Source organism: Mixophyes fleayi, chromosome 9, assembly GCF_038048845.1.
Source record: "Mixophyes fleayi isolate aMixFle1 chromosome 9, aMixFle1.hap1, whole genome shotgun sequence".
Taxonomy (NCBI): Eukaryota; Metazoa; Chordata; class Amphibia; order Anura; family Limnodynastidae; genus Mixophyes; species Mixophyes fleayi.
In genome coordinates, this window is record NC_134410.1 from 111,343,052 (window position 1) to 111,369,680 (window position 26,629).

The 26,629-nt window shown below is 39.3% G+C and overlaps 2 protein-coding genes across 4 annotated transcripts; one reads left to right on the plus strand and one right to left on the minus strand.

Annotated features, from left to right (window-relative positions):
* Nucleotides 1-1,740: 1,740 nt before the first annotated feature.
* LOC142100968 (uncharacterized) lies at nucleotides 1,741-7,836 on the minus strand. Of its 3 annotated transcripts, XM_075184930.1 has the most exons (11): nucleotides 7,729-7,836; nucleotides 7,398-7,493; nucleotides 5,916-6,527; nucleotides 5,756-5,827; nucleotides 5,588-5,623; nucleotides 4,796-4,858; nucleotides 4,647-4,709; nucleotides 4,453-4,515; nucleotides 4,086-4,178; nucleotides 3,000-3,969; nucleotides 1,741-2,927 (listed from the first exon to the last, which is right to left on the minus strand). In XM_075184930.1, the coding sequence occupies exons 3-10, from the start codon at nucleotides 6,505-6,507 to the stop codon at nucleotides 3,320-3,322; spliced, it is 1,632 nt and encodes a 543-aa protein (XP_075041031.1). In that variant the 5' UTR covers nucleotides 6,508-6,527; nucleotides 7,398-7,493; nucleotides 7,729-7,836; the 3' UTR covers nucleotides 1,741-2,927; nucleotides 3,000-3,319. The 3 variants fall into 3 exon arrangements, with proteins under 3 accessions (XP_075041031.1, XP_075041032.1, XP_075041033.1); XM_075184931.1 differs by lacking the exons at nucleotides 7,398-7,493; nucleotides 7,729-7,836 and having other exon boundaries at nucleotides 3,000-3,074; nucleotides 3,284-3,969; nucleotides 5,916-6,875; XM_075184932.1 differs by lacking the exons at nucleotides 7,398-7,493; nucleotides 7,729-7,836 and having other exon boundaries at nucleotides 5,756-5,824; nucleotides 5,916-6,876.
* GNL3L (G protein nucleolar 3 like) lies at nucleotides 7,545-26,143 on the plus strand. Its single transcript, XM_075184929.1, has 15 exons — nucleotides 7,545-7,669; nucleotides 7,753-7,790; nucleotides 9,596-9,706; nucleotides 11,250-11,366; nucleotides 11,894-11,977; nucleotides 13,010-13,145; nucleotides 14,129-14,232; nucleotides 15,629-15,773; nucleotides 18,242-18,329; nucleotides 18,444-18,621; nucleotides 19,094-19,236; nucleotides 21,181-21,317; nucleotides 23,732-23,874; nucleotides 24,549-24,723; nucleotides 25,857-26,143. Exons 1-15 carry the CDS (start codon nucleotides 7,657-7,659, stop codon nucleotides 25,922-25,924), a joined length of 1,680 nt encoding a protein of 559 aa, XP_075041030.1. The 5' UTR covers nucleotides 7,545-7,656; the 3' UTR covers nucleotides 25,925-26,143.
* Nucleotides 26,144-26,629: the final 486 nt, after the last annotated feature.

Sequence of the window (26,629 nt, forward strand, 5' to 3'; positions counted from 1 at the left end):
TGACGCAAACCCAAAAAATCACTAAAGTTGTTGTTGGTTTTCCAGGTTCATCGCATGACTCCTTCATTTTGCAAGTCGTTGTCGTTCCGAAATTTTGAAGCAAAAAAATAAAAAAGGTTAACTGATAATGTCATTTTTTTTTTTTCCGGGAGACGCAGGCTATGGAAACCGGTCCTGGTTGCTGACTCCATTAAGCAACCCTGTATGTGCCACAGAAAATAAAAAGGTACCAAGCAGCACACATTAGTACCAGGGGTGTTGTTGAAAGAACCTTTGGTGCCCTTAAAAGCCAGTTTTGCTATTTAGACAGGTCCAGCGGTGTGCCTTTATATTCACCCTCTAAAGTTTGTGATATAATTATTGGTTGTGCCATTTTGCACAATATTTGTATTTCAAACCGATTGGAGGTTGCTATAGATCCACAGATTTCTTTGGATTTGGACCTTTCTACTGAGGTGGAGCTTGGAACTCACGTCCGTCAACGTGTAATAGAAGATTTCTTTTCATGTAGGTAATTTCAATTTTTAAACCCAAAGTTATATTTATGTTCAAGAAAGTGTTAAATATAAATATGGCATTGTCATCCAATATACAGGAATGATGCCCAACTGTCTAGCTGTCACCAAGGAGGATATTTTGTTATATCGCATGATAAATGGGTAAGAAAAGGAATAAATCACCCATTGTGAGTATAGTGTTATTTTTTTTTTTCATGACACTGCGTTAAATTGTTGTTTAAAATTTAAATATAAGGGAATGATGTGAACTGGATTTGTCAATTTATAACCTAATTCTTTTGACAAAATTACTGATCCTTATTCTTTTCTTAATGATTAAATGAAAAATGCATGTTAATTTAATGTATTAGACATCATTTTTCTTTTCCAAGATCTCCACACTAAGTAAACGTATCAGCATGGATCAGCTGGTTTCAGACAAAGTACATTAGTATGCAGAGCTCAGCAGTGAGGTGTCCCCTAAAAATATAATTATTTTTTAAATAACTGAAGAGAAATTTAAGTAAATGAAATTCTAATAATATTTCATTACAATAAGTGAGCAGTACCTCTCTGAAGAGTCTCCAAGTAGACTGACCTCGCCAATGGAACGGAGTCATCATGAATGTGTTTTTTGAACAATCAGTCTTTGCTTTTATTAATAAATTGTCTAATTAAATTTTATTTTGACTTTTTTAGTAGGTACCCAATATTAAAAGTGTAATGGTTTACTATAAGTTACAACGCATTCTACTTGTTTTACAAAACAGCCACTAAATTTTAATGAAGATAAGTGTTGGCCAAACCAAATAAATCCAACTTTCATGAGATTACGTCACCCCAATATAGGAGTTAGCGCCAAGTGCAAATGTTGTAAATGCACCTATATGTGATGTGTTAAATATAATTTTGCCTATCACAAAAACCAATTTTTAACAGATAAAATCATCAATTTAACGCCTATATTAATATGGATTAATTATAGTGATAAGACCCCTACTTATTTTGGTTTTATCAACCAAGACTTACCTAATGAACATTTACCTCTATTATGTGAGTAGGGGCAGTGCCCATCAACCTTTTTGTTAGAATACCTTAATCGAAAAGGACACATCTACAGTGAAGACGTGTACCACCCCAAGTGTATTGTGAATTTTATACCTGTTTACAATTTTTGCATTTAATGTATACCGAATTTGTGTAAAGGTCTATCTATTGAAAAACAACCCAATTTTCTTTTACATTTTTTTTTTTTTTAATCAAGTACTGTTTTATTGAGTTTTAGTACATATAAAAGATGAATGTACAAAAACAAACAAAATTAAAAAACAAAACATAACATAACATGCATCAGCCGTTTTTCAGAGCACTGGGATGAGATCAATGCGGGTATAGATATTAGTATAAGTATATAATAGTACTAAATGATACAAGGCGGAAAGAAAGAGCAGGTCCAGATTTAACTAGACAAGTACATGTGAACACAGCTTTATAAATAAACAGATGCACAATTGTAATGCGAGCATCAATATCAGGGGTACCACTTACAAATGCTGAGTATATCCGAGCCAATTTAATATAGTTTGTATATCTTAGCCCAGGCCACTCGGGCCTCTATCACTATATTAGCTAGCATCCTGAACCACCCTTCTTTGTCTATACTTGGATTCGTACCATGAAGACCAAACTTCATGATATTTATGTTCAACCCTTCGTAAGGTATAAGTGTATCTCTCATGGTCCATAGTCTCATTTACCAGGTCCCTCCACTTGTGTAAATCTATATTTTCATTTGCAAGCCAGTTTCGCGCTATAACAACCTTTGCCAAAGTAAGTGCTCTAAAAACAAATTTGTACATAGGTACACTTCGTTTATCCTCTAGGGATATCCCGAATAGACATGACTTGGGTTCCAGGGGAGGGACTCCAGGTACTACCCTAGTAATGCATTTCCATATTCTTTCCTAGAATCCATGAACCACCTGACATTCCCATAGCAAATGCCAAAAATCACATCCTGGCTGAGTACACTTAGGGCAGTTAGCATTCCGGGACCTATCCATTGTTGCCAGGGACATTGGAGTGTGATATATCCTGTGTAAAATATAAAAGTGAATTTGCTGGAAACGAACCGAAGATGTGGCGAATTTAATGTTTTTAAGGATATCACACCACTCCTTATCGTTAATTGTACCAATATTAGATTCCCACTTTACTTTTAGAGGAAGTAAACTATTACTAGACTGATGATGGTTAAGCTCCGCATACTGATGAAATAACTCTCCGTCCCTTCATACTCTCTAACAGAGATCTAATTCAATTTACTTTTAAATTTTTAATGAATATGACATTTTTCACAATCTTCAAAGTCGGTGCCTTTCCTTTTCTTTCAGTCCACTGTCAGTGACATAAATGATTCTTCCATGATATCTGTAACAAATCAAAACAATATGGAGGAGTTAGACGAGAAATTCTAAAGAAGCATTGTGGGTGAATTATTACCTTCAATCTTTAAATGCCTTCAATGGTGCGTTTCTGGTTCTTTGACATCGGGTAAACCTGATAGTCGCTCTCATTCTAAACAAAAAAAGAAAAATGTGCATTTTGAAAATCTGTTTGGGCTATTTTTTTTTTTAAAACCTTAGTACTTTAAAAAAAAATGAAGGATCAGTATGAACTCAAATATAAATCATTTCTACATCATCATCCATTGGTCACATCATACCCCTTCCATTACGGCAACAAAGACAGGTTAAAAAGCAAGGAATAAACTGAAACAAACTCACCGAGTAAAATATTCTGTACGTTCTTTCCTGCTGTGGTCAAATGTCTTCAGTTTTTTCACTCTTCTCAGGTCTAATGACAAATGCTCGCCGGACCCTCAGCTCTTCAGACAGGTTTTGAAGATGCGTTGTCATCAGTTGGAGATGCATGGTCTGTTGCTGTTGTTGAACATCCATCTGTGCCATGGACTGATTCATCTGAAAATAGAGCGCTGTATTCTGCTCCATTAACAGTGCCATTCGCTCCTGAATGGTGTTGTTCAAGCGAAGAGATGCTGCAATGTCTTCTTGGACTGCGACCATTTGCTCCAATAATGAATTGGTGGAATTATAGGAGCTTCGTACATCTTCCACAACATACGACAAACGGTCTACCGAATCACCAATTCTCTGGACTCTGTCTTCCATATTTTGCGGAGTAGTTTCCTGCCTTCCTCCCATCTGTCTTGCAAAGTTTGTGATAGAAGCAAACCGAGTGCTTTCTTCTAGCAGACCGTGCACCAGTTGTGGTGGAAGACTGGTGCCTGTGGAGGGTACCCTTGCTTGAGATGGACCTTCCCCTGCGGTGGCTGGAACTTGAAGGTTGGGGAAGGCTTCCTGGAGCATCTCGAAACTTGTAGCAGCATCTTCGTGGACCAAAGTCTCAGCAGGAGAAAATGACAATGAATCACTGTCACGTTCAATTGGCTCTGTAAAGAGAAACATAACAAAAAAATTAAATATTAACCAATGAAATGTTTAAAATTAAAAACTCTCTTGTAACATGTATTCAGTACACCATTTCAATAATTAATTTGATATTTACCTGTTTCTGAGACAACAGATGCTATTTCTTCCATGGCATCAGGCAACTGATACGTGGTGAGCTGCGTTACAACACTCTCTGAAGTGATTGATTCTAAAAAAATAAAAATAAAAATAGAATTGGTAAAAAATATATTATATTTTTGGTCAGTGTATATCTAATTTTTATATATATATATATATATATATATATATATATATATATATATATATATATATCTAGATAGATTTATCTATATTTATTTCGAGATATATATATATATATATAATAATGTATGATCTTTCCTGAAAAATAATGGACAGAGGTGTTAATAAATATTCCATGTTAACCACACCAAAAACAATACAAGCTTAAGTGAAACCGTTACCTTGATGGACATCTACAACGTGCTCCGACACGTCTTCCTCAGTCACTCTTCTCCTCTTGTGAGCTGTAAATTAGTCATTAAAAAAGGGACATATTATTACTACTATAACAATGTTTATTGAGTATGAAAGGGGGATAGGGAGGAGGAGAGAGGGAGCGAGATATTTGCAGTTGGGTATTTGAAAACATAAATACCTTTTTTCCTCAGTTCAAGACTTTTGGCAGGAACAGTAGACTTTGTAGAACGCCTTTCTTGTTCTGTAATAAAATAAATGATTGAAATAAGCTTTGCACATTTTTTGGGGCCTATCTTACCCTTTACAACAATTACTTCAAATTTTTACCTGTATATGAAGACGTTCCAGCTACTTCGACTGCGACTTGACTTTCTAATTGTGATCTCACATCTATTCCAAAAAGTATTTTTCAAAGAGATTTAAAAAAATACAAAAATTGAAATAAGACTTACTACAATGAGACTTCAATACTTAACCAAATAGAACACCAAAAATATTTTAAAAAAGATGCAATATTTAACTTTCTTAATTGATGTTTACATCAATATTAATTATGTTAATTTTTTGGCACATTTTAAAAAAAAATAAGATAAATTTAAATTGTTTAAAACAATCAAGATAAATATTCAAATAACCTTTACATCAGCTGAATAATTTGGATGAGGCTAGATATTCATACAGTATTGATTACAACACAAATAAGAAGTCTACAGCAACATACAACGTAGCGTTATTTATAGAAATCATACACTCCAGATTAATTATATATATATATATATATATATATATATATATATATATATATATATATATATATATATATATATAAAATTTCTTTTCATATATCTATCTCTATGTGTGTGTCAAACTCAGTTTTACACAAAAATATAATGTAAAAATATATGTTACGCTAACTGCGGCCAGGAGTATTTTTTTATTTATGTTTTATACTTTTCGTTGAAAAAAAAGAAGAAAAATCTTGTGAATACTATTGCATTTGGCAAAAGATTTAAGCATTAGTTGACTCAAATTTGTACTGTAAAGTATGTTATCTAAGTTGGCTAATCCATACATACATGTGTATAATGTGTATATATTCTTGAACATTTTAGATCATACCTTCTCCGCTGCTCTGTCCTCGAGAAGAACCCAAATCTACAATAAATATAAAAACAAAAAAAAAAAAAAAAGACAATACATCTTTAACTAATATTTTTTTTGCAATGAAAGTCAACTCCCCCAAAAAAATAAAAAAATAACATTTTTTAAATTAGTTTTTACATTTACCTCCAGATTTGGATCTTCTCGTCCCTGGTCCTGCTTCCTTTGCATCTCTTCTGGGCCGTGCTGTATCTTCTTCTTCAGTGTGAAATGGGAAAAAATTATTAGTAATCATATAAAAGTTAAATCAGATCACAATTTTTAAACACTTGTTAATTAAATATACCTTGTGGCTGGAAAGTGGGTGGTTCCAGTGTGTCCACTGTCCCTTCCACAAGATCAGCCCTGAGAATCTGACGCATTTTCTCCACCCACGGTTTGAATTTGATGCGCAGTGGCTTGCCACCACCTCTGCCCCTGGCATGTCTTGCAACTGTTGCCATCTTTGCCTTCGTGGTGCGCTTGCAGTCCCGAAAGCGCTTCTGGCAAACTTCAACTGTTCTGGCGCGAACTCCACAAGCTGACACTTCAGAGGCAATCTGGCTCCAAATCTTTGATTTCTGTTTGTGGGAGGTCTTCTGAGCATTTGCACCCTTCAGCGTCTCGTAGTGCTGCAGTACCCGGCCAACAAGGACATCATTCTCCTCCTCTGTGAAGCGCCTGGACTGTGATGCTGCTGTGCCTTCATCGTCATCTTCCTCACTGTCAACTTCATGATGTTCCTGCTGTCTGCTTGTCGATGGTTGAACGCTGCTGACAAACTGCTGTCTTCGCTCTTCTCGACGTTGCTCACGGTTCTCTGCCCATTCCTCACCACTACTAAGAATTTCCTCTTGGCTGTCCAGTGGAAAGAGAGAATCCCTACGCTCCCTAGACATGGCTGCTCTTCAAAATTTGACTAATATTAAAAAAGGGAACTATCTTAAAAATAAAACAACAACCTAAATACACTTATTAATTTGTTAATTATATGTTATTTTAATATTAATAACTATCCTATACTAACCAGAAGAAATTATTTGCCTGAAGGTTAAGAAATATTTCTATTAACTAATCTGCATTATACAGATACTATACAAAATACTAGCCTACACTACAATGGGACAATTCTAATGAACTAGGTTAATATATTACTTTTACCGATATGCACTATAAATTCAATTGAATTAAATGATATTGCAGTAGGTTAAGAAATCAAAATAGTATATTAACTATTCTGCAAAAACAATATACTATGCAATAGGACAAATCTAACTATGTTAATAAATATATTACTTTGACCTAAAAATGCTATCAGAAATACTCAAATTCAAATAAATTAGTGGGCAAGAGATTCAAAAATATGTTTATTACCTAATCTGCAATTAAAAAAAAATAATTATATACTACAAAAAAATAGAAAATTTATTGGGAACTAGGTTATAAGAAATTTAGCTTTTTACAAAACTATTTTGTACAGTTAACAGAAATACAGGGACAATAATACAGTTTTGTAGGGTATGTATGTGGTTGTGTGACTACAGCAAAAACAAACAAAAAACCCCAAAACAAAACACACAAATGAGGTATACAAATTGGTATTTATGTATGTATGTATGTAGGTATGTATATGTGTGGTGTATAAGTAACGTGTGGTATGTCTGTGGTATGTATGATGTATGTATAATGTACTGGGTAGTGTATTATATTAATAATGATAAAATTTAAATATAAAAAAGAAAAATGTATTTTAAAGTAGTGTGTAAGTAATGTAGTTGTATGCCAATACCTCCAGAAACTTCACAAGCCAAATGCAGCAGAGTCAAAAGCCAGAGCAGTCACCAAACCAGCCAACAGCCGTAAATGGAGTAAAACTAGCCAATCCCTATTTTAAATATCAAACTATTTTAAAAAATCAGTCCAAGTTGACCTGGAAACTACCAAACTTGGCATCTGCTCTCACTTTACTGCCTCCCACTACAGCGTGTCGCTTGACCACTTTACGACGCTTTCCTTTACGGCCGTACCCCGAGCAGACTCGTCACATCATGTCACGGCGCAGTAGGTCTCTTCCCTGTTCACGGTTTGATACGACTCCGGTGCTGCCCGTTGTTTCTCACCTTTTTCTGTGTTTTACCCTGCAGAACATCGACGGCCTGGAAAAGGAACCGGGAAAACTCAGGTGAGGGTACAGCGCACGTTTTAGGAACTGGTCCTAGAAGTAGAGTGATGCATTCTAGGAGTTGTAGTTTTTTACCGATTGTTCGCATAGCGCTATAGAGGTAGATAAGAACTACGAATCCCATCATGAAGCGCGGACACATAGTTTCACAAATTCACATGGGGTTCTATGTTATACAATATGCAGTCTGTGGCATAGGAAGGAAATTAACTGATTGCTCAAATTGCGAAGAATAGTTTACAATGTGTTCCAGAGTGTCCCTAATGTGTTAAAGGTCGCCCTTTACACCACTAATACTCACATCTCTCTATATTGTCTGGCTAATCTTGGAATACTGCTCTAATGGGTTTTAGGGATTGCTAAAGTATTTATTATTAAGATTTATTTATATAGCAATAACCTACTATTCAGTGCTTTACTATCAAGCACAGTAACAAAACAAGACTGGGTATTAACAAACAGACAAATAAAAATAAGACGGCTTTGCTCACAAGCTTACAACATCCTTGCCAACTTTTATAACGTCCCTTTCTGGAGTTCCAGGCGCGGAGGACAGATGGCAAGTGTGGGGACGGGATTGTGGCACCGCCCCCAGCTATTTAATGCCGAAATTTACGGCATTGTATAGGGGGGGGGGGGCAGACATGGGGCCTGATTAATTAAGGATCTTAGCTTGAGAAACTTCTTATTTCAGTCTCCTGGACAAAACCATGTTACAATGCAAGGGGTGCAAATTAGTATTCTGTTTTGCACATAAGTTAAATACTGACCGTTTTTTTATGCGGCACACAAATACTTGATAGCTTATTTGTACACTGAAATTTAAAGTTGATATTTGTGTGCTACATGAAGAAACAGTCAGTATTTAACTTATGTGCAAAACAGAATACTAATTTGCACCCCTTGTATTGTAACATGGTTTTGTCCAGGAGACTGAAATAAGAAGTTTCTCAAATTAAGATCCTTAATGAATCAGGCCCCATGGTGACGTGAATCGTGCCATTAAACCCAGCCTCCGCCGGGATCTCGCAGGGTGCCTGCTTGTCAAGGAGGCCTCCCCAAATTTCGGCTTACAATGTAAAGGAAAATAGGAGTTTGATACACAAGGCTATGCAGTTCGCATAGAAATACACTAGCATTTCATCACTTACAAAATGTGCCTAAATAAATTGCAAAGAAATGTGTGTAGTTTTAAGTGGTCAGAGAGACTTACTTTATATTTTACCAAAACAGACACGTAATGTAATAATATTGTATATTATAATCAGGGCCGGATTAAGGGAAGGGAGGCCCCTGGGCTAAGGGCTCTGTGAGGGCCCCCCAGCCATGAGGCCCCCCCCCCCCTATGAGCTTACCTCCTTCCATTGTTCCACTCCCTGTAGGACTTATGCGGCGTGCAGTCTCTCATAGTCTCACTCTCACAACATCTCCTCAGTAAGGAGATCACTGCGCTCCGCGCAAGTCCTACAGTGACAGCAGGCAACTAACAGCATAACATTTGCTGTTAGCTGCCTGCCATTCTCCTTGAACAGGTGACAGTCGGAGCCAGGGGCAAGGACACCCCCTGACCCGATGAATGCCGGCGGGCCCCCCAGCTGCCCAAGGCCCCTGGGCTGTAGCCCCTTTAGCCCTATTGTTAATCCGGCTCTGATTATAATATACAATATTATAATATTACGTATTTATCACTTCTAATGTATTGATGCATAAATCATTGTAATGCACATATCTATGTTGTGCATTGTTCAGTGCATGCTCTTTAGGACACAGATGAGAAGTTCTCACTGACTTGTTCTGTCCTGTAGGTGAACCATCCTCTGAATTCTGGGAAGAATGTTAAGAAAGACCCTGGAGTACCGAACCTGTCCAACTTCAAAGAGCATGCAAAAAGGGAGGCTGAGCAGAAGAGAAAAAGGGTGAGCATTGAGCAGTATTAACTTCTATACACTTTATGGTGATCAGCTCTCCTCCAGTGTCCCTTAATAGGCTTAGTGACTGTGTGATATTCCTCCCCTTTGATGAAATGAAACCTCATATAGCTTTGAGCCTTTTACAGCAGAAATATTTTTGGATTTTATTTGTGAATTGTACTTGCAGCTGTCTTTTATAATGCAAATTTTGTTTAAAGGATTTGCAAAACTTTAACTTAGTTGCTGTAACTTGTAGAAGACCATCCTACTTTTCTGGGTGCCAGCGTCAGAGTGGCACCCAGAAAAGTAGTAAACAGGCGGATAGACTTGTTAAGTTTACCTACCTGGCTAGAGACTGTTCTAGTCAACCAATCTTGGCCCCCACGTTTTATATTCATCAACAGCCTAGTTTTACTGCATATTGCTTGTTGTTTCTATACATATGTAACTGGATAGGGGTTTTGTTTTTTTATAATTTTATTGCAAAGCATAAATAAATAGAATCTTAAAAACATGAGTTAACCACGCACTGACTGCCCATCATATTAAACCAACCCAGCAGTAGTTGGGTAAGCCTGTGTTGCATCTTAAAACAGCAGGCATGAAATAGCATTGAGCAGAGACACAGCTAGTCTCGGCTGTCTATATACCAGTAACTGTGTCATTTGGTTCCTGGCTCCTTGATCGCAACATAGAATTCAACATGAATGGTTTGTGCCCCTTGTCCGTACAGGAAATCCTGTAATGGAACTAAAGTTATTCTACAAGGTAGGCCTAGAAATGGGAGGAGTGCAGAAGGGACCTGTTAGATCCATGTTAACTGGATATAATATTTTGTATTAGATCCAGGTTGCACTGCATCCTTTAGTTTGGCAAAACGGGAGACCCAACAAACAACTCAGGGTTTCCCAAGGTTAAAAATAAGAATTATTAAAGTAAATACGTAAATGAATAATATACAGTTTGTACCAACAGCTCTATATTTCCTTAGGGGCTTATTCAGTTAGGTTTCTGGTCAGCGGTAACGCGCTGGAACGGGCCGTGAAGGCAATCCATGGTAACGCAACAACGTGGATTTTTGTGCGCACCCCATAGGGTTGCAAAGGAAAATCTGCGTTATTGCGGTACCGTATTACCATTAATACTGCGCAATTTGCACGTTACCGCAGACCGGAAACCTAATTGAATATGCCCCTTCATATCTAAAATAAACTACACATATTAATTGTTGTTGTACTCGAGAGTAAAGTAAAAAAAGTTTTTTTGTTTAAAAAAAAATAATAAAAAAAGGCTCAAAATGTAAAGTTTAAAATATTGCATTGCTAATTTGGACCCCTATATAATCTCAATGCACCATTGGTGCAAAGAGTGATTAAGACCACCTTTATAATTTACTTACAGGTGAACTGTTAGGTGAAAATCATTGTCTAATGAAATTGATTGGCAAAGCATGCTGGGAATTTCAGTTCAGCAACTAATGGAGGAGATGAGGTTGCCTAACCCTGGTTTAGTAATACCTATATTGATGCACAACCTTTTCTCACTGCAGGTGGAAGAGATGCGAGCAAAGCAAAAAGCTGCGCGAGAGAAAGAGATGACTAAGAGAAGAAGTTTGGACACTTTTCAAAAGGACGTGCTGAAGCGGCAGCGGGAGTTTGAGCAGAAGGTGATTCCTTAGACATGGAACACAAAGCTGGACTCCAACAAGATGGAATCTAGGTCCACTGCTTTTTACTGGAAATATATTTTCATATATTTATATATGAAAATATAAAAATTTTCATTTTCAGGAAATATATTCTTATATATGTTATATATTCTTTCAGTCTCTTAGGTCTCATGCCAATTGGTGTTAATTTCTTTGTTTTTTACTAACATTTTTAATGCTTGTACAATGCATATAAGTGGGCCTGAAAATTGAAACAATTTTTCCAGTGTCACCAAACCCAATTGTGCTCTAATGGCAGTCGGGTGCATTGTGTATTTTTCAAATGCATTGTGTTCTATTCAGTGGGTTTAGCGATGGTAAACACTTTGATAATATGATCTCCCAAAAACGCTAGTAACAACGTGTTTGTGTTTAATGTACATTTTTATTAGCGTTAAAAAGCACAGTGCCAGTAAGTACCTGGCCTTACTCAGTGGGGTGGTTGTTGCTGATATCGATGAGTGATAACATAAATATGTCCGCAGGAGGCAGATATGAAGAACTTGGAGAAGCACGGTCAGTTGGAGAATGAGAATTCCAGAAAAGCCTATTACCGTGAATTTAAAAAGGTCAGTAGTAGACTAAATGTTGACCACATAACTCTGCCGCAATGTATGTCATATCTTATACCCAGGTTGCTTTCCCTAGTACTTTGGACTGCAAGTGCTCTTCGCATACCATCACTGGAGGCAGCCATTTTGTGGTCTGAAATAATATTCAGCCAATCAGTTCACTAGGAACCAGTAACGTTAGTGATGTCACTAGTTACTAGGGGCTTTAGGCAGAATATTGGTGTTGCCTACAATATTGGCTGCCTTCAGAGTGTATAGGTATGGTGTATAGGACACGTTTATAAAAGCTGCCTGTGTATTGTAGAAGCTTTGTAGAAAATGTCATTTGTTTAAAACAGGTAGTATAAAATTAAATCCATTCTTTATTTAATTTCCTTAGAAAAAGTTAAGTATGTGTATATTGTATATCTCATCTTCAGTATATTCCTGCAATGTATATTTGTTGTTTCTGATACATTTCTATTGAATTTCTGCTATTTTACTTTAGAGCTCCCCATTATTTAGCAGAATAAACTATCTGGTTTTAGTCAAAAGGAACAGATTTTGTATCCGCTTTGGCACAGTTCTGTAAATTGCTAGATCTATATGTTTCACAACTGAGATTTCAGCATCTCTTTAAATGTAAGTGTCATTTTTTCGAAAGAATAACTGTATGTTATATATCATCGTCATCACCATTTATTTATATAGTGCCACTGATTCCGCAGTGCTGTACAGAGAACTCGCTCACAGCAGTCCCTGCCCCATTGGGGCTTACAGTCTAAATTCCCTAACACACACAGACTAGGGTCAATTTGTTAGCAGCCAATCAACCTACCAGTATTTTTTTGGAGTCTGGGAGGAAACCAGAGCACCCGGAGGAAAACCACGCAAACACGGGGAGAACATACAAACTCCACACAGATAAAGCCATGGTCGGGAATTGAACTCATGACCCCAGTGCTGTAAGGCAGAAGTGCTAACCACTAAGCCACCGTACGTTTTAGACACTGCTATGTGTCTTATATCAGCTATCCTCTTTCCTTGTAGGTGGTGGATGCAGCTGATGTTATCCTGGAAGTGTTGGATGCCAGGGATCCGCTGGGCTGTCGGTGCCCGCAGGTGGAGCAGGCTGTGGTGCAGAGTGGCGCAAACAAAAAACTGGTCCTAGTCCTTAATAAAATAGGTATATCTCAAATGTCTCTTTTTTACTTAAGGGGAACTATGCTACGTTGACGCAACACATTATTTTGTGGCATTCTTAAATAGGTGTAGTTCTCGCTGTCATGTAAGATATTATATACTGTACATATTGTGTGGGATTAATTTGCCTTTGTGCTACAACAACATCCACTCTAACAGGGTCTATTGATCTGTCCCAGGATAGTTTTGTAATAAGTCTCTGTTCTGAGGAATGGGAATTCTAGAGTTGTCTCTCACACACGTTATTCTCGCACATTAGTCTGTGCCCCAGTGGAACCTATAATCTAAGACCTTACCACAATAATATATAACTCACCAATTTGTCTTTGGGACCATGGAAGGACACACAATCGCTGAACAGATAGCATCTAGAGTTGGATTTTCCGCGAGACTAGACTTGGGGCTAGATTTACTAAACTGCGGGTTTGAAAAAGTGGAGATGTTCCTATAGCAACCAATCAGATTCTAGCTGTCATTTATTTTGTACATTCTGCAAAATGACAGCTAGAATCTGATTGTTTACAATAGGCAACATCTCCACTTTTTCAAACCCGCAGTTTAGTAAATATACCCCTTGGAATCTGCATAAATATTATGGAATTTTACAAATTGCCCATTTTCAAGTGTGTCTTACCAAAGGCAGTTACACTTACTGTGTCTGATGTAGAGTAAATCCAGCTAGAAATTGCAATTTGGCATTGATTTACAGTTGAGAGGGGGCATGTCCTATCTCAACTCTAAATCTCAGAGTAAAAATAAAGTTGCTCAGTGTTTGTGTGCAAAAGCAGGCAGGATTTTTACTGTCTGCGCAAATAAAATGCCATTTGCGCCCTTCATATTGCAACATGGTTTGTCCAGATGCTATTTTGCACCGTTTAATAGCTGGGTTTGTTCCGAAGGGTAAGTTCAATATAATGGACTTGGTAAAAAGTTTGCATTTCATTGATCACATTATCTTTTATTTAGATCTGGTGTCCAAACCAATAGTGGAGAAGTGGCTGAAGTACTTGCGGAACGAGTTCCCTACTGTGGCTTTCAAGGCGTCTACACAGCAGCAAAATAAGAACTTGGTACTGAGGCTTTCTATAACTTCAGGCTTTTTTTTGGGGGGGGGGGATCTGTTCTCTGTCACTGGAGTAGAGTCAACACATCAAGTTATATCAGCCCTTGTAGAACATCCTCACTATGGGGGCAATTCAGTTGCTGGCTATGTGCCGCCGGACATCACCGCGATGTCTGGTTGCGTGCATTGCCGGCCAAAACGGCACAGAATCTCCTCTCAATTTCTCCTTGCATCCCAATGGGACGCCAGGGAAAATAAGCCGTGATATGACTGTTCTGGAGACATTGTGGCATCTTGTGCCAAATTGAATCCCCCCCCCCCCCCCCCCTGTTTGAAGAACACAGTATTTTGTGTTGGGCTATGCACACATGGATGGTCTAAGTCTGCCCTAGCTGCAATCTCCTGCTCTGCCTTCACTGAGGTTTTTTCAGAAGTGTGATTGGATATAGATTCTGTGCTTCTCTATTGTCGTTTGCAAGGAATTCCACCTTCACAGAAATCTATTGTCTGGACAGAAGCTTGAAATCTTTGTTGCGCATTGATATGACAAGAGATCTGCTGTGTAAATATAATTGTATCCAGTGGACAGACATGGGCTATCCTGTTTTTATATCCAAGGGTAGCAAAATATGGACAATTTAATATCTAAAGGTGCAGCTTCCCTTTTAAATGGAGAACACCACTAAGATATCACCCAAGACCCATAGATTAGCAACTGTACCACATCCGACCTGAACTCCCAAGATCTGTAAGGGTATTGTGTACTTAATGACTACCCCCATAGAACTCCATTATATTGTACAGAGAAATAATGCTTGCGAATGCTGCTGGGTACTTTCAAAATAGGCACAAAACGAAGCAAAGTAAACTTTTGTCAGAAAGCTGGTGTCAAATGTATGGGTCAACTCTTACATTGTTTTTCGATCCTTGGCTTTAATGAGCATTTACTAAGCTTTGTTAAACATGAATTGCAGATCAATTTATTATTGGGAAGATATACATTTATATGTATTTATATAATCTATTTCTAACCTGATTGTAACTCTCGCTTTTTGAGCCTTCCTATGACTCTGCTGGTATTGATATCTCTGTAAATCTTTTACATTTGTGACTCATATATTGGATCTAATATAAGTTTGACGGCTAAAACTGAGGCATATTTACGCATAGATACCACATTCCTCACTGTGCCTTCCTCAGCAATTAATTCAGAGATGTTTTAGTCTACTTTTAATTCCAGCTAAGCTTAATGTTTGCCTAATCGCTTTCTAAACTTTACCCTCCAGAAGCCAGAATCATTACCTCATACTAATGTCTTGTTGTGTGCATGTGAATAGGTCTGCCATATTAAGGCCCCAGCGTAAAGTAGTAACGATTTCTTATTTTAATACTTTATGTTACAGCAACAGAGCAGAGTACCGGTCACACAGGCATCTGAGGATCTGCTCAGCTCTGGGGCCTGTGTTGGAGCCGATTGTCTGATGAAACTCCTCGGAAACTACTGCAGAAATCTGGACATCAAGACATCCATAACAGTTGGGATCGTTGGTGCGTTGTGTTATCTTCTATAACCGCTTTTTGAGAATGTATTCCATGGGGGAATTATAAAGTACTAGTAACGCCAAAGATGGGAACACTGTTCTGTGGGGTAACAACGTGGGGAGAGGATTATATATATATTGATGACCGAACAGGGTTTACTCTGGTCTTTTAACATACAAATTAGAAAATAGCACCGTTTAAACATAACTACAGTATATGTAATCTAACCTGTGCAACTTCTGTCCTTTTATCTTCACTGTCTCTTATATTGACAAGCTTCCTAGGTAACAGAAAAGCACTACACAGGTTTGGTGGATTTGCACATGGGCATGACTAGTAATTTCACTGGAGGCATAACTGACATACTATGCTTTGCCATTTGAGCTTGTTGTCCTATATCTACCATTTTACCCGCTGTCTAAAGACTATGGAAAATATATTTTGGTTTGTAACAGTGGATGGGGGGTGGAATTGAGGTACATCGTGGAGGAAGGTTTTTTTTTTTTTCCAGCCTACTAGCAGCAGATTTCCTGTCTTCAGTGGCTCGTTCACATAATGCCACTTCTGTGCGCTGTGGATTACTGTGGTTGGGTCCTACTGACAACATGTGCAGGAAACAAAAATAGAGCTGACATTGGGCTCCCCCTGTTCACGTACTGGTGCGCTGTTAGTTAATAGTGCCCTCTGGGCTTATTCGCACACAAGCATTGTAAGAACATGGTCGAGGAAATGTCACACCATCAATCTCTTTGATCTTCATGACATGTGCATTTATGCTATAAACGTTGACAGCAGGTGTTACGTGAGACCTGATGATAGAGAAGCAGCGCTGTACAGAGAACTCATTCACATCAGTCCATGCCCCATTGGAGCTTACAGACTAAATTCCCTAACACACACACACAGACATACACACAGACAGACAGACAGAGAGAGAGACTAGGGTCAATTTTCATAGCAGCCAATTAACCTACTAGTATGTTTTTGGAGTGTGGGAGGAAACCAGAGCACCCGGAGGAAACCCACGCAAACACGGGGAGAACATACAAACTACACACAGATAAGGCCATGGTTGGGAATCAAACTAATGACCCCAGTGCTGTGAGGCAGAAGTGCTAACCACTAGGCCACTGTGCTGCCCACATCTACTCTCCAGTCCTGTGAAACCATCACATTATTGTGCATTAACATTACTTCTAGTCTGCTCAAAGCTTATCCAGCCAACACATGGATTTTTTTATTTTTTTTTCAAATTAAATCTTAATTGTTCTCACTGGGAACATTTTGCTCCTCTTCCTGCAATGAATTTAGTGGCAAACTGTATGTAATTTACTCTCTGTTCACTTTGTGTTTTTCTAAACAAAAATAAGGTGCGAGTTTCTAATGTCGCCCCAGTAATGACGCCCTAAACACACATTCAGCCCTATCTAAAGTAAATAAATGGAACCTAAGTAAAATAAGAATTATTGCAGCCATGCTTTCTCAACAAGCCGAAGAACAGGAAGGAACGTTGGATACGTTTTCTGCACGTAAAACTATGCTGGCAATACCGTAATGGATGTCAACTGTGTTCATTTGACCTCACTTTTGTAGATATTTATGAACGAGACAAAATGCTGATCCTCGGTACATGTCAATTATCATCACCATTTATTTATATAGCGCCACTAATTCCGCAGCGACGTACAGAGAACTCACTCACATCAGTCCCTGCCCCATTGGGGCTTACAGTCTAAATTCCCTAACACACACACAGACACAGACATACACAGACTCAGACTAGGGTCAATTTGTTAGCAGCCAATTAACCTACCAGTATGTTTTTGGAGTGTGGGAGGAAACCAGAGCACCCGGAGGAGACCCATGCAAACACAGGGAGAACATACAAACTCCTCACAGATAAGGCCATGGTTGGGAATCGAACTCGTGACCCCAGTGTGACCCCAGTGTGGTGAGGCAGAAGTGCTAACCACTAAGCCACTGTGCTGTCACTTTAAAGTCCTGAAAGCCCTTTCAACAATTTAACATTTCCAGTGTTATCCAATAGACTGATTAGGCTGCAGCCTAGGGTGCAAGGCTTTTGGAAGGGGCTCATAAATTTTGGGGGTGAAAAATTGTGACAGAGAGAGCTGGACACTTTGATGGATCATGGAGGCGCACTGATGTAAAACCAAGACATTTTTCTGTGCGTCTTATGTGCGCTTTGTAAATGATCTAGAGTGGACCAAGCATTTTCCACGGTGAACCTATAGTCAGGAAAATGCAGCCTATCAATTCACTAGGATCCGATGACATCACTGTAGTGACTCATGACCAACATTCATGAGGCTTTGGTTCCTAGTGAATTGATTGGCTGCATTCTCATGAATATTAGTTCAGCGCCCTGGAATGGCCTTTAAATTATTTTGACAATATAAATTGTACACAAGATTGTCCCTACAAATTTATAGTTCCATTTGCCTCATTGTTTGCAGGTTTTCCTAATGTGGGGAAGAGCAGTTTAATCAACAGCCTGAAGAGGGCGCGTGCGTGCAATGTGGGAGCAACACCTGGGGTGACCAAGTAAGAACAATGGAAATAATAGTATAATATAATAGTGTATCTTACTAAATCTCAAACCTATATCTTTAAAGTATAAGCGAATAGTCCATACCGATTGTCATGCTTTCCACCCAGATGTCTGCAAGAGGTTCATCTGGACAAACACATCAAACTTCTGGACTGTCCCGGTATCGTTATGGCCACATCCACATCTGACGCAGCCATGATCCTGCGGAACTGTGTCAAAATCGAGCAGCTAATGGACCCTGTAGGACCAGTAGAAGCCATTCTGAGACGCTGCAATAAAGATCAGGTAATTTAATGGAGGAGAAGAATCGTACTGATACATATATGCCAGTAAAGATGGATAGGATTTATAGCGGAAACCTAAAAGTTCCGCTGTAATACAGAATTCTGCTTCAATGGTTCAGCAATGCCCCAGGCTCTCTTGCTATCGCTAGCCTGGTTCCAATAGGCTCCATTAACTTCCCATTAATGGGAATGTGAGAGGCATCAACCATACAACTGTTTGTTTGGAAGAAGCCAAGTGTGCAGAGCTGGAGCCCATAGCGGTCCCATAATATCACCTCAGATAAGTATAATTCTGTATTATAACACAATTTATTAAATCCACTGAAAAGTATATTGATATTTTGTTGGAGTTCCCCTTTAAGGTGACTCTATCTCTGGATTGCTCTGCCCACATTCATATTGCAGCAGACAGGTGTTGCGATTGGCCTCCCTATGCCATGTGACCTTGCCACATTCTAACTCTTGTCTCACAGATCATGCAGCACTACAAGGTGACCGATTTCAGGGACACGTTGGAGTTCTTGGCCATGCTTGCGAAAAGGCAGGGGAAGTTGAAGAAAGGGGGCATGCCAGACCACGAGAAGGCCGCAAAGTCTGTTTTAACAGACTGGGTGAGGTACGGCTTTCATATGTTTGTTTTAAGGAGTTTGTCCACTTTAGGTCAACTCCTTCTCAATAAAACATGCTCCCCTGTACAGCAAATGGCAGGTTGTCCAGAACTCTTCTATAGAGCTCTGTTGGGAGCTATGGAGAGACTTAGGGGTATATTTACTAAACTGTAGGTTTGAAAAAGTGGAGATGTTGCCTATAGCAACCAATCAGATTCTAGTTAGTTTGTTTAGTACATTCTACAAAATGACAGTTAGAATCTGGTTGCTATAGGCAACATCTCCACTTTATCAAACCCGCAGTTTAGTAAATATACCCCATAGTCTTCCAGCTCCAGAGTGAACTAGCTCTCAACTTCAGGATCCACCACACTATTTGCTTTATGGGGAAGGGGACATGTTTTATTGTTTATGCTTTAAGTGTTCAATGGCTAAATGCAACTTTGTTTTCTCTAATGACTCTTTCAGTGCCAGTTAGTTTTAGTCCCTGCTTTGAACTGAAGGAATATTTAAAGGAAGTCGCTTGTAAAAACTGTTGCATCTGTAGATGCAAAACTAAACTCAGTCTTCCTTCGGACCCTTTGCAGATGGATTCAGTAGCTATTGGACAATATTGGCTGGAATATCATTCTGGGTTGCTGGATTAGCCACTGTGTATACAGACAATAAGGAAGCAGTGATTTTGTGTGCCAATCATGGAAATGCAGCCCATTGATTCAATTCACATGTCATAATGAATTGAAAGCCTGCATTTTCAGTACTACTGCCCACTATAATGGATATCTTCCATAGGTGTAGGTAACAGGCGCACCTTACCTTGTACTCTAGCCAGAATAATGTAGTTGCAATTTAGTTACTGCTCACAAGATGGCGCTGTAGATACACATTTCATCCACTACTGCACAATGTAGCGTATATTGAGACCCTATTTCTATGACTCCAAAGGGGTATATTTACTAAACTCGGGGTTTGAAAAAGTGGAAATGTTGCCTATAGCAACCAATCAGATTCTAGCTGTCATTTTGTAGAATGTACTAAATAAATGATAACTAGAATCTGACTGGTTGCTATAGGCAACATCTCCACTTTTTCAAACCTGCAGTTTAGTAAATATACCCCCAACTGTGAATGACTTTCTCATTAAGATCCATATTAAAAAGAAAAAAAGTATTAACTGCCCACATCCTGACAGCAGCCAAATCACTCATAGCCCTTAATTGGAAAAAGACCTCACCTCCATCCCTTTTGGCTCTCAAGAAGCAGATTTGGCACGTGGCCGCTATGGAGGAGATTACGTACTACCTCCACGATAGAGGCCACGTCTTCAGTCAAGTCTGGGCTCCATGGCTAGCCGTGGAACACACCTTCCCCCCTCAACGCTCCACGTCCTCCGACCTGACCCATGTGCGATGACCCTAACTCTTCCCGACACATATCTCCCCCTCTGCTATAGGCTCAACACACCCTAGTTATCCTCTAAATACTTACAGTGCTTATCTTTGTGGTCCTACCCCCCTCACCCCTCCCCCACAATCCATTTTGTTCCTACACCAATTTTATATTACTCTTTAAAAATGTAAAAACCGGTCATTTTTGTCTAAAGGTTTCCTAATATGCGATACACCACAATAACTGTTGTGATTTTACTGTGCATGCTACACAGTGTTATCGTTTTGCTGTCTGTATTTTCTTGATTGACCACTGAAAATAAAAAATTATAAAAAAAAAAAAAGAAAAAAAGTTTTAATCACGTGTTTATCTTCTGACATTTCCATTACTTTTAAAATGGTCGTGTTTTCCTGATTATGAGAAAAGAATGTCAGCTGAAAAATAGTTACTATACAATATATTTTTTAACTCCTTAGATTTGTATTATTATTTTGTTTCTTTCATTGTCAAGCCCTTACGTGACTGATTACATTGTTATGATGTTTGTATTGTATTCCCTTCAGTGGTAAAATCAGTTACTTTACACATCCACCGGAGACTCACACGCTGCCCACGCACATCAGTGCTGAGATAGTCACCGAGATGGGGAAGGCGTTTGATTTTGAAGCCCTGGAGTTAGATAACTGCGAGTCTTTGTCAAGTAAGTGCAGAAGAGAAGAGTTTGAATAATTCTGGAGTCACCGTAGCTTCCATTGCTGGTTTTGTGGCCTATAACAAAATGTAAGACACCAATTAGCGATACTCACATTACCCACAAACTAAATTCCTACAAATTAATGACGATTGTAATAAACCCGATAATCATCATCATCACCATTTATTTATATAGCGCCACTAAATTCCGCAGTGCTGTACAGAGTCACATGAGTCCCTGCCCCACTGGGGCTTACAGTGTAAATTCCTTAACACACACACACACAGACTATGCTGATTGTAATAAACCCGATAATAAGAAAATGCAGACTTAACTTAAAAAAGACACAGTAGATCCCCGCCATGGCTGCTTCATGACTGCTATATTTTCAGATTGAAGGAAATTACAGCGTTTGCTGTTTATGTTACTGATCAGGGTGATAGTGAGATTTTTTAATTGTAAGACCCGTGTATAATGTAAAAAGCTTGATTATAATCCTAACCTTTAAATTGAATTGTAAATGCGGCGAGTGATGACATTGCCGCTTTAAATTCGGAAATTTGACTGTCGCCCTGATCAGTGACATAAATAGCAAGTGCCACGATTTCTTTCAATTGGAAAATATAGCAGTCGTGGACTAGCCAGGACGGGGATCCTCTGTGTTTTTTTTTAAGTTAAGTCTGCATTTCTTTATCATCGGGCAGCACGGTGGTTAGCACTTCTGCCTTACAGCACTGGGGTCATGAGTTCAATTCCTGACCATGGCCTTATCTGTGAGGAGTTTGTATGTTCTCCCCGTGTTTGCGTGGGTTTCCTTCGGGTGCTCCGGTTGCCTCCCACACTCCAAAAAGATACTGGTAGGTTAATTGGCTGCTAACAGATTGACCCTAGTCTGTGTGTCTGTCTGTCTGTGTGTGTGTGTGTTAAGGAATTTACACTGTAAGCCCCAGTGGGGCAGGGACTCATGTGAGTTCTCTGTACAGCGCTGCGGAATTTAGTGGCGCTATATAAATAAATGGTGATGATGATGATTATTGGGTTTATTACAATCGTCATTAATTTGTAGGAATTCAGTTTGTGGGTAATGTGAGTATCGCTAATGTGACCAGCACCGTTCAATAATGGGAGTAACAAATAACATGGTGCCTGTATCTGTAGTATTCTGGCTTCATCATGAGCTGAGGTTGCTCTGTAACAACCAGTGATAATGCCCAGTTGCCTGTCTCCCTGCATTGTGGTGTATTGGGGAATGCATGGATACTGCAGAATAATGCGACTGAGGGAACATACTGTAGATCTCCAGTGAAATGTAAAGTCTGTGCATTTTGTAACAAGTGAGTGACCAACCATAATCGCAGCCTGATTTGCTGTTTTCAGGAGGGAACCTGTGATCTGTCAGTCACCTGTTTAGTTGCGGTATCCATGTGTCCACCAGAATTTACTCTACAGAGGTCAAAGTGCTTCCAAATCCAACCCTAGTGCCTGATGTACAGCGGTGGCTCTCAAACTCTGCCATTTGGCCGCAGTGCATGTTTTCCGGATCGCTTCACAAGACTTATATGATGGTTGTGACACTAATTATTCTAGCTGTGCTTCAGTGAGGAGATCCAGAAGACATGGGGCTAGATTTACTAAGCTGCGGGTTTAAAAGAGTGGGGATGTTGCCTATAGCAACCAATCAGATTCTAGTTGTCATTTTGTAGAAAGTACTATGTAAATGAAAACTAGAATCTGATTGGTTGCTATAGGCAACATCCCCATTTTTTTCAAACCCGCAGCTTAGTAAATCTAACCCATGGACTGTTTATGTTCAGGAACAGCATTCACAAGAATATTAGTTATGGAGAGCATTTTCTATCGTCTTTATTACCAGAATAAAAGTGGTAATTATGGTATTCAAGGGGGATTGTGCAGACAATGAGTTTGTTGTATAGATCTCTTGTGAATAAAACAAGGTCACCTTTATTTGAAAGACGCTTTCTTCAAGATAATTTTAGGTAATGGTGAGAGTATGTCCATTTTTATCAACATTTCGGTCTGTGGAGAGATAGGAGTCTCTGGATATTTCTTGTTGCTCTGCTACTGCTAGCAAAACCTATTTTTCTTATTAATAGATGCAAAGTTTTTATTTGTCTCTAAGTCCAGCTGTGCACATTGCTGCCTATCACAGCAAGGAATCTCCGCTCATTTTTCTGCGCATCCCTATGGGCAACGAGGAAAACTGAGCAGGGATTACAGCCTGAACATCGCTTTGATGTGTCTGAGTGTTGCAGAATCTCCCCCCATATATTTCACTAATTTTCTTTTGCCGAAAATATAGTTAAAATGTACCTCTAATTGCAAATAGAATATAATCTTCCTGTAATGGTTTTACTTTGATAAACTTATTTTGTTCTTTATTGTTCTGACCCTGTGTGCAGAAATTCAGTCCGTTCCCCAGGGCATAGCTATGGCGGCCTCCGATTTGACGGCTGGAGAGGAGGTGGAGGACGTTGAGTTAGAGGAGTCGAGTGACGAAACTGAGGCACAGGCTGATGCAATGGATGAAGATGTAGATAATGAGGTATATCCAATAGAAATACACAGAAGAACCTATCCCTTCTTCCATTCTTATATGGGTTTATACTTGCCAGCCTTTTTAAAGTTCTTTCTGGCAGATCCCAGGCAGGGGGGCGTGGTTGGAGGGCGGGAGGGGTGGGGCGCTGTGAATTGCGTCATTTTGGCCCCACCCCTGCGACAAAATGCCGTATTTGTCGCAGGGGCAAAATTACGCGATTCACCGCGAATCGCGTCATTTTGACAGCAAGATGCCGTTTGCGGGATATTTGCCTGCTCACCCGGGAGTCTGTGAGATCTCCCGGACATTCCGGGAGAGTTGGCAAGTATGGTTTATGTTATTATTATTATGTTGCCTCTCTTAGTCAATACCGATAAGCTACGCAGTTGAGCTGCAGTAATTTATGGCTGGTCCCTTTACACAATGAGCCAATTCCCGATCACGTCTTCTCTGCTATATGTGGCTGTATAGGTGTATAGGTGGCTGTGAGCTACGGCACAACTAGACGCAATGCACCATGATATTATTTAAGTCACGTTTTGTAAACAGCAGAAAATCTATAACCCTATATATATTCTATACATGTGGTGAGATTTTTTTTTTTTTTTTTTTAAACCGGACAAAACTGATATTGAGTAGTGAGTGATCTGTATGAATGTTAGTTGTTATGTTCATTACAGTTTGGACCTATGACTGTTGAAATCAAAGCAACCAAAAGCAAAGGGCCGGTAACCACAGAACCAGCGGTTCCCAGAGCTCCCAGTCTGAAGGAAATCCAAGCGGTGGATCCTCTGCAACAAGGACAGGCCCTGCGCGCAGCCGGCAAGAGGAGGAAGAAGCTGCAGAAGAGAGCAAGTGAGTCCGCAGGGAACTGCTAATTACATACAGTAATGCTTGGTCATTCATTTAGAACTGCAGTGAACGTAGAAATCATGGTTAAACATCCAGCCCTAGGGTCTGTCCGGTAAGGCTGCCTTCTTGCCGGGCAAGTGCTCTGAGTTCACGAAGAGCTTTCTTCTCTCCAGCCACAAAGTGATGTAGTGATGTCACAGGTCACTAGTAAAATGATAGGCGGTGGCTTTATTTGTCTCATGATACAAACTCACTAGTATTCCTTCAGCTCACAATATAGCTGCTGTGTTGTTTATTTGCACAATTAAATCACCATTTATTGTAGTTTTAAATTGTTATGCTACTGAAGATAAAAATTTAATATAGTTTTATTAATGTTATTTTTTTTAACATTCACACAGTCTGGGATAAGAGTTCTTGGCACATGACAGAATAAACTGTGTATTCTTAAAATCAAGTTTTGTCATGGGTCAGTTTATTTTTGGAAAACTGCTGTAGACTTAACTGAAGACATAGAAAACGATGCTTTCTTCATGATTCACTGCCTTCCTGGGTTTTGCTTTTCCAGATAAAACTATTCAATTTTAGGTTCCGTTCTTAACTGTAGTGATAAGATGAGCTAGTACTGGAGGTGTGAGAGATTAGTGCCACTGGGGTAAAGCAGAATGACCAATGACAAGAAAATCGGTAATTGTTAGAGGGTATTGTTGGACAGCACGGTGGCTCAGTGGTTAGCACTTCTGCCTCACAGCACTGGGGTCATGAGTTCAATTCCTGACGATGTCCTTATCTGTGTGGAGTTTGTATGTTCTCCCCATGTTTGCGTGGGTTTCCTCCCACACTCCAAAAACATACAAGTAGGTTAATTGGCTGCTATCAAATTGACCCTAGTCTCTCTCTTTCTCTGTCTGAGTGTGTGTTAAGAAATTTAGACTGTAAGCTCCAATGGGGCAGGGACTGATGTGAGTGAGTTCTCTGTACAGCGCTGCAGAATTAGTGGCGCTATATAAATAAATGGTGATTATGACGATTGTTAGTTCTGTATTAAAATGTCTAAATTGGAAATGTAATAGCCGATTATCTCTAGTACCTGTCGTTATACATTGAACATCAACCTATGATGTCTTTTCCTACAGATAAAATAGCGACCAAGTTATCAGACACGTTGACACAAGCAATGAATTTTTCTTTCGGCGATGACTGAAAACACAGAATCTGATTGGACCGGAGTCTCACGCCATTGAATCTAAGGATTCTTCCAACATGAAATGTGGTTTGTGAAAGGAATAAGGACTGTATTGTGACACACATGGCAGTATGGGTCTGCTCTGACCGTTTCCATTCAAGGGACATTATAATGAAGTTACTTGTTATGATATTTTTTATGATGGACCCTGCTAATTAAAAGAACATTTTCCCATGATTGAGTGATGCTTCTACAGTGATGGCCAATCACTATTTTTCATAATTCTTTGCCATGGATTATTTTACAAATATAAATATCAGTAGTCATCCAGTGAAGTCCATAAGGTAGGCCTGGCCGACCTCTGGCACGCCAGGTGTTGTGAAACTACAAGTCCCAGCATGCTTTGCCAGTAGATAGCCAGCTATCAGCTGGCTGAGTATGCTAGGATTTGGAGTACACATCACCTGGAGAGCCACAGGTTGGCCAGGCCTGCACTAAGACAAGGGCAATTCTGCAGCCATATAGGGGGGCAGTGCATGGTTTTAGGCTGCTGCGTCTAGGGAGGTGGAGGCCTCTTCTAACGGCCTGTTAGGGTCATTTATGGTTCACAAAAAGGAAGTCCTGAAGATCATTTGCATGAGTGTGCCAACTTGTCCTCCTGCTCTATTAATAAAGAACTGGTAGTTGCTCAAATCAATTTATAGGCTATAACAGGTGCATGAA

Excerpts from the sequence above, each read along its gene's own strand:
- GNL3L (XM_075184929.1), top strand. Across the intron at positions 18,622-19,093 it reads GACGCTGCAATAAAGATCAG|ATCATGCAGCACTACAAGGT; the intron begins GTAATTTAATGG and ends CTTGTCTCACAG. Across the intron at positions 24,724-25,856 it reads GAAGCTGCAGAAGAGAGCAA|ATAAAATAGCGACCAAGTTA; the intron begins GTGAGTCCGCAG and ends CTTTTCCTACAG.
- LOC142100968 (XM_075184930.1), bottom strand. The coding sequence starts at position 6,507 with ATGTCTAGGGAGCGTAGGGATTCTCTCTTTCCACTGGACAGCCAAGAG. Across the intron at positions 4,710-4,795 it reads TGGAACGTCTTCATATACAG|AACAAGAAAGGCGTTCTACA; the intron begins GTAAAAATTTGA and ends ATTTTATTACAG. Across the intron at positions 4,516-4,646 it reads TCTTGAACTGAGGAAAAAAG|CTCACAAGAGGAGAAGAGTG; the intron begins GTATTTATGTTT and ends ACTAATTTACAG.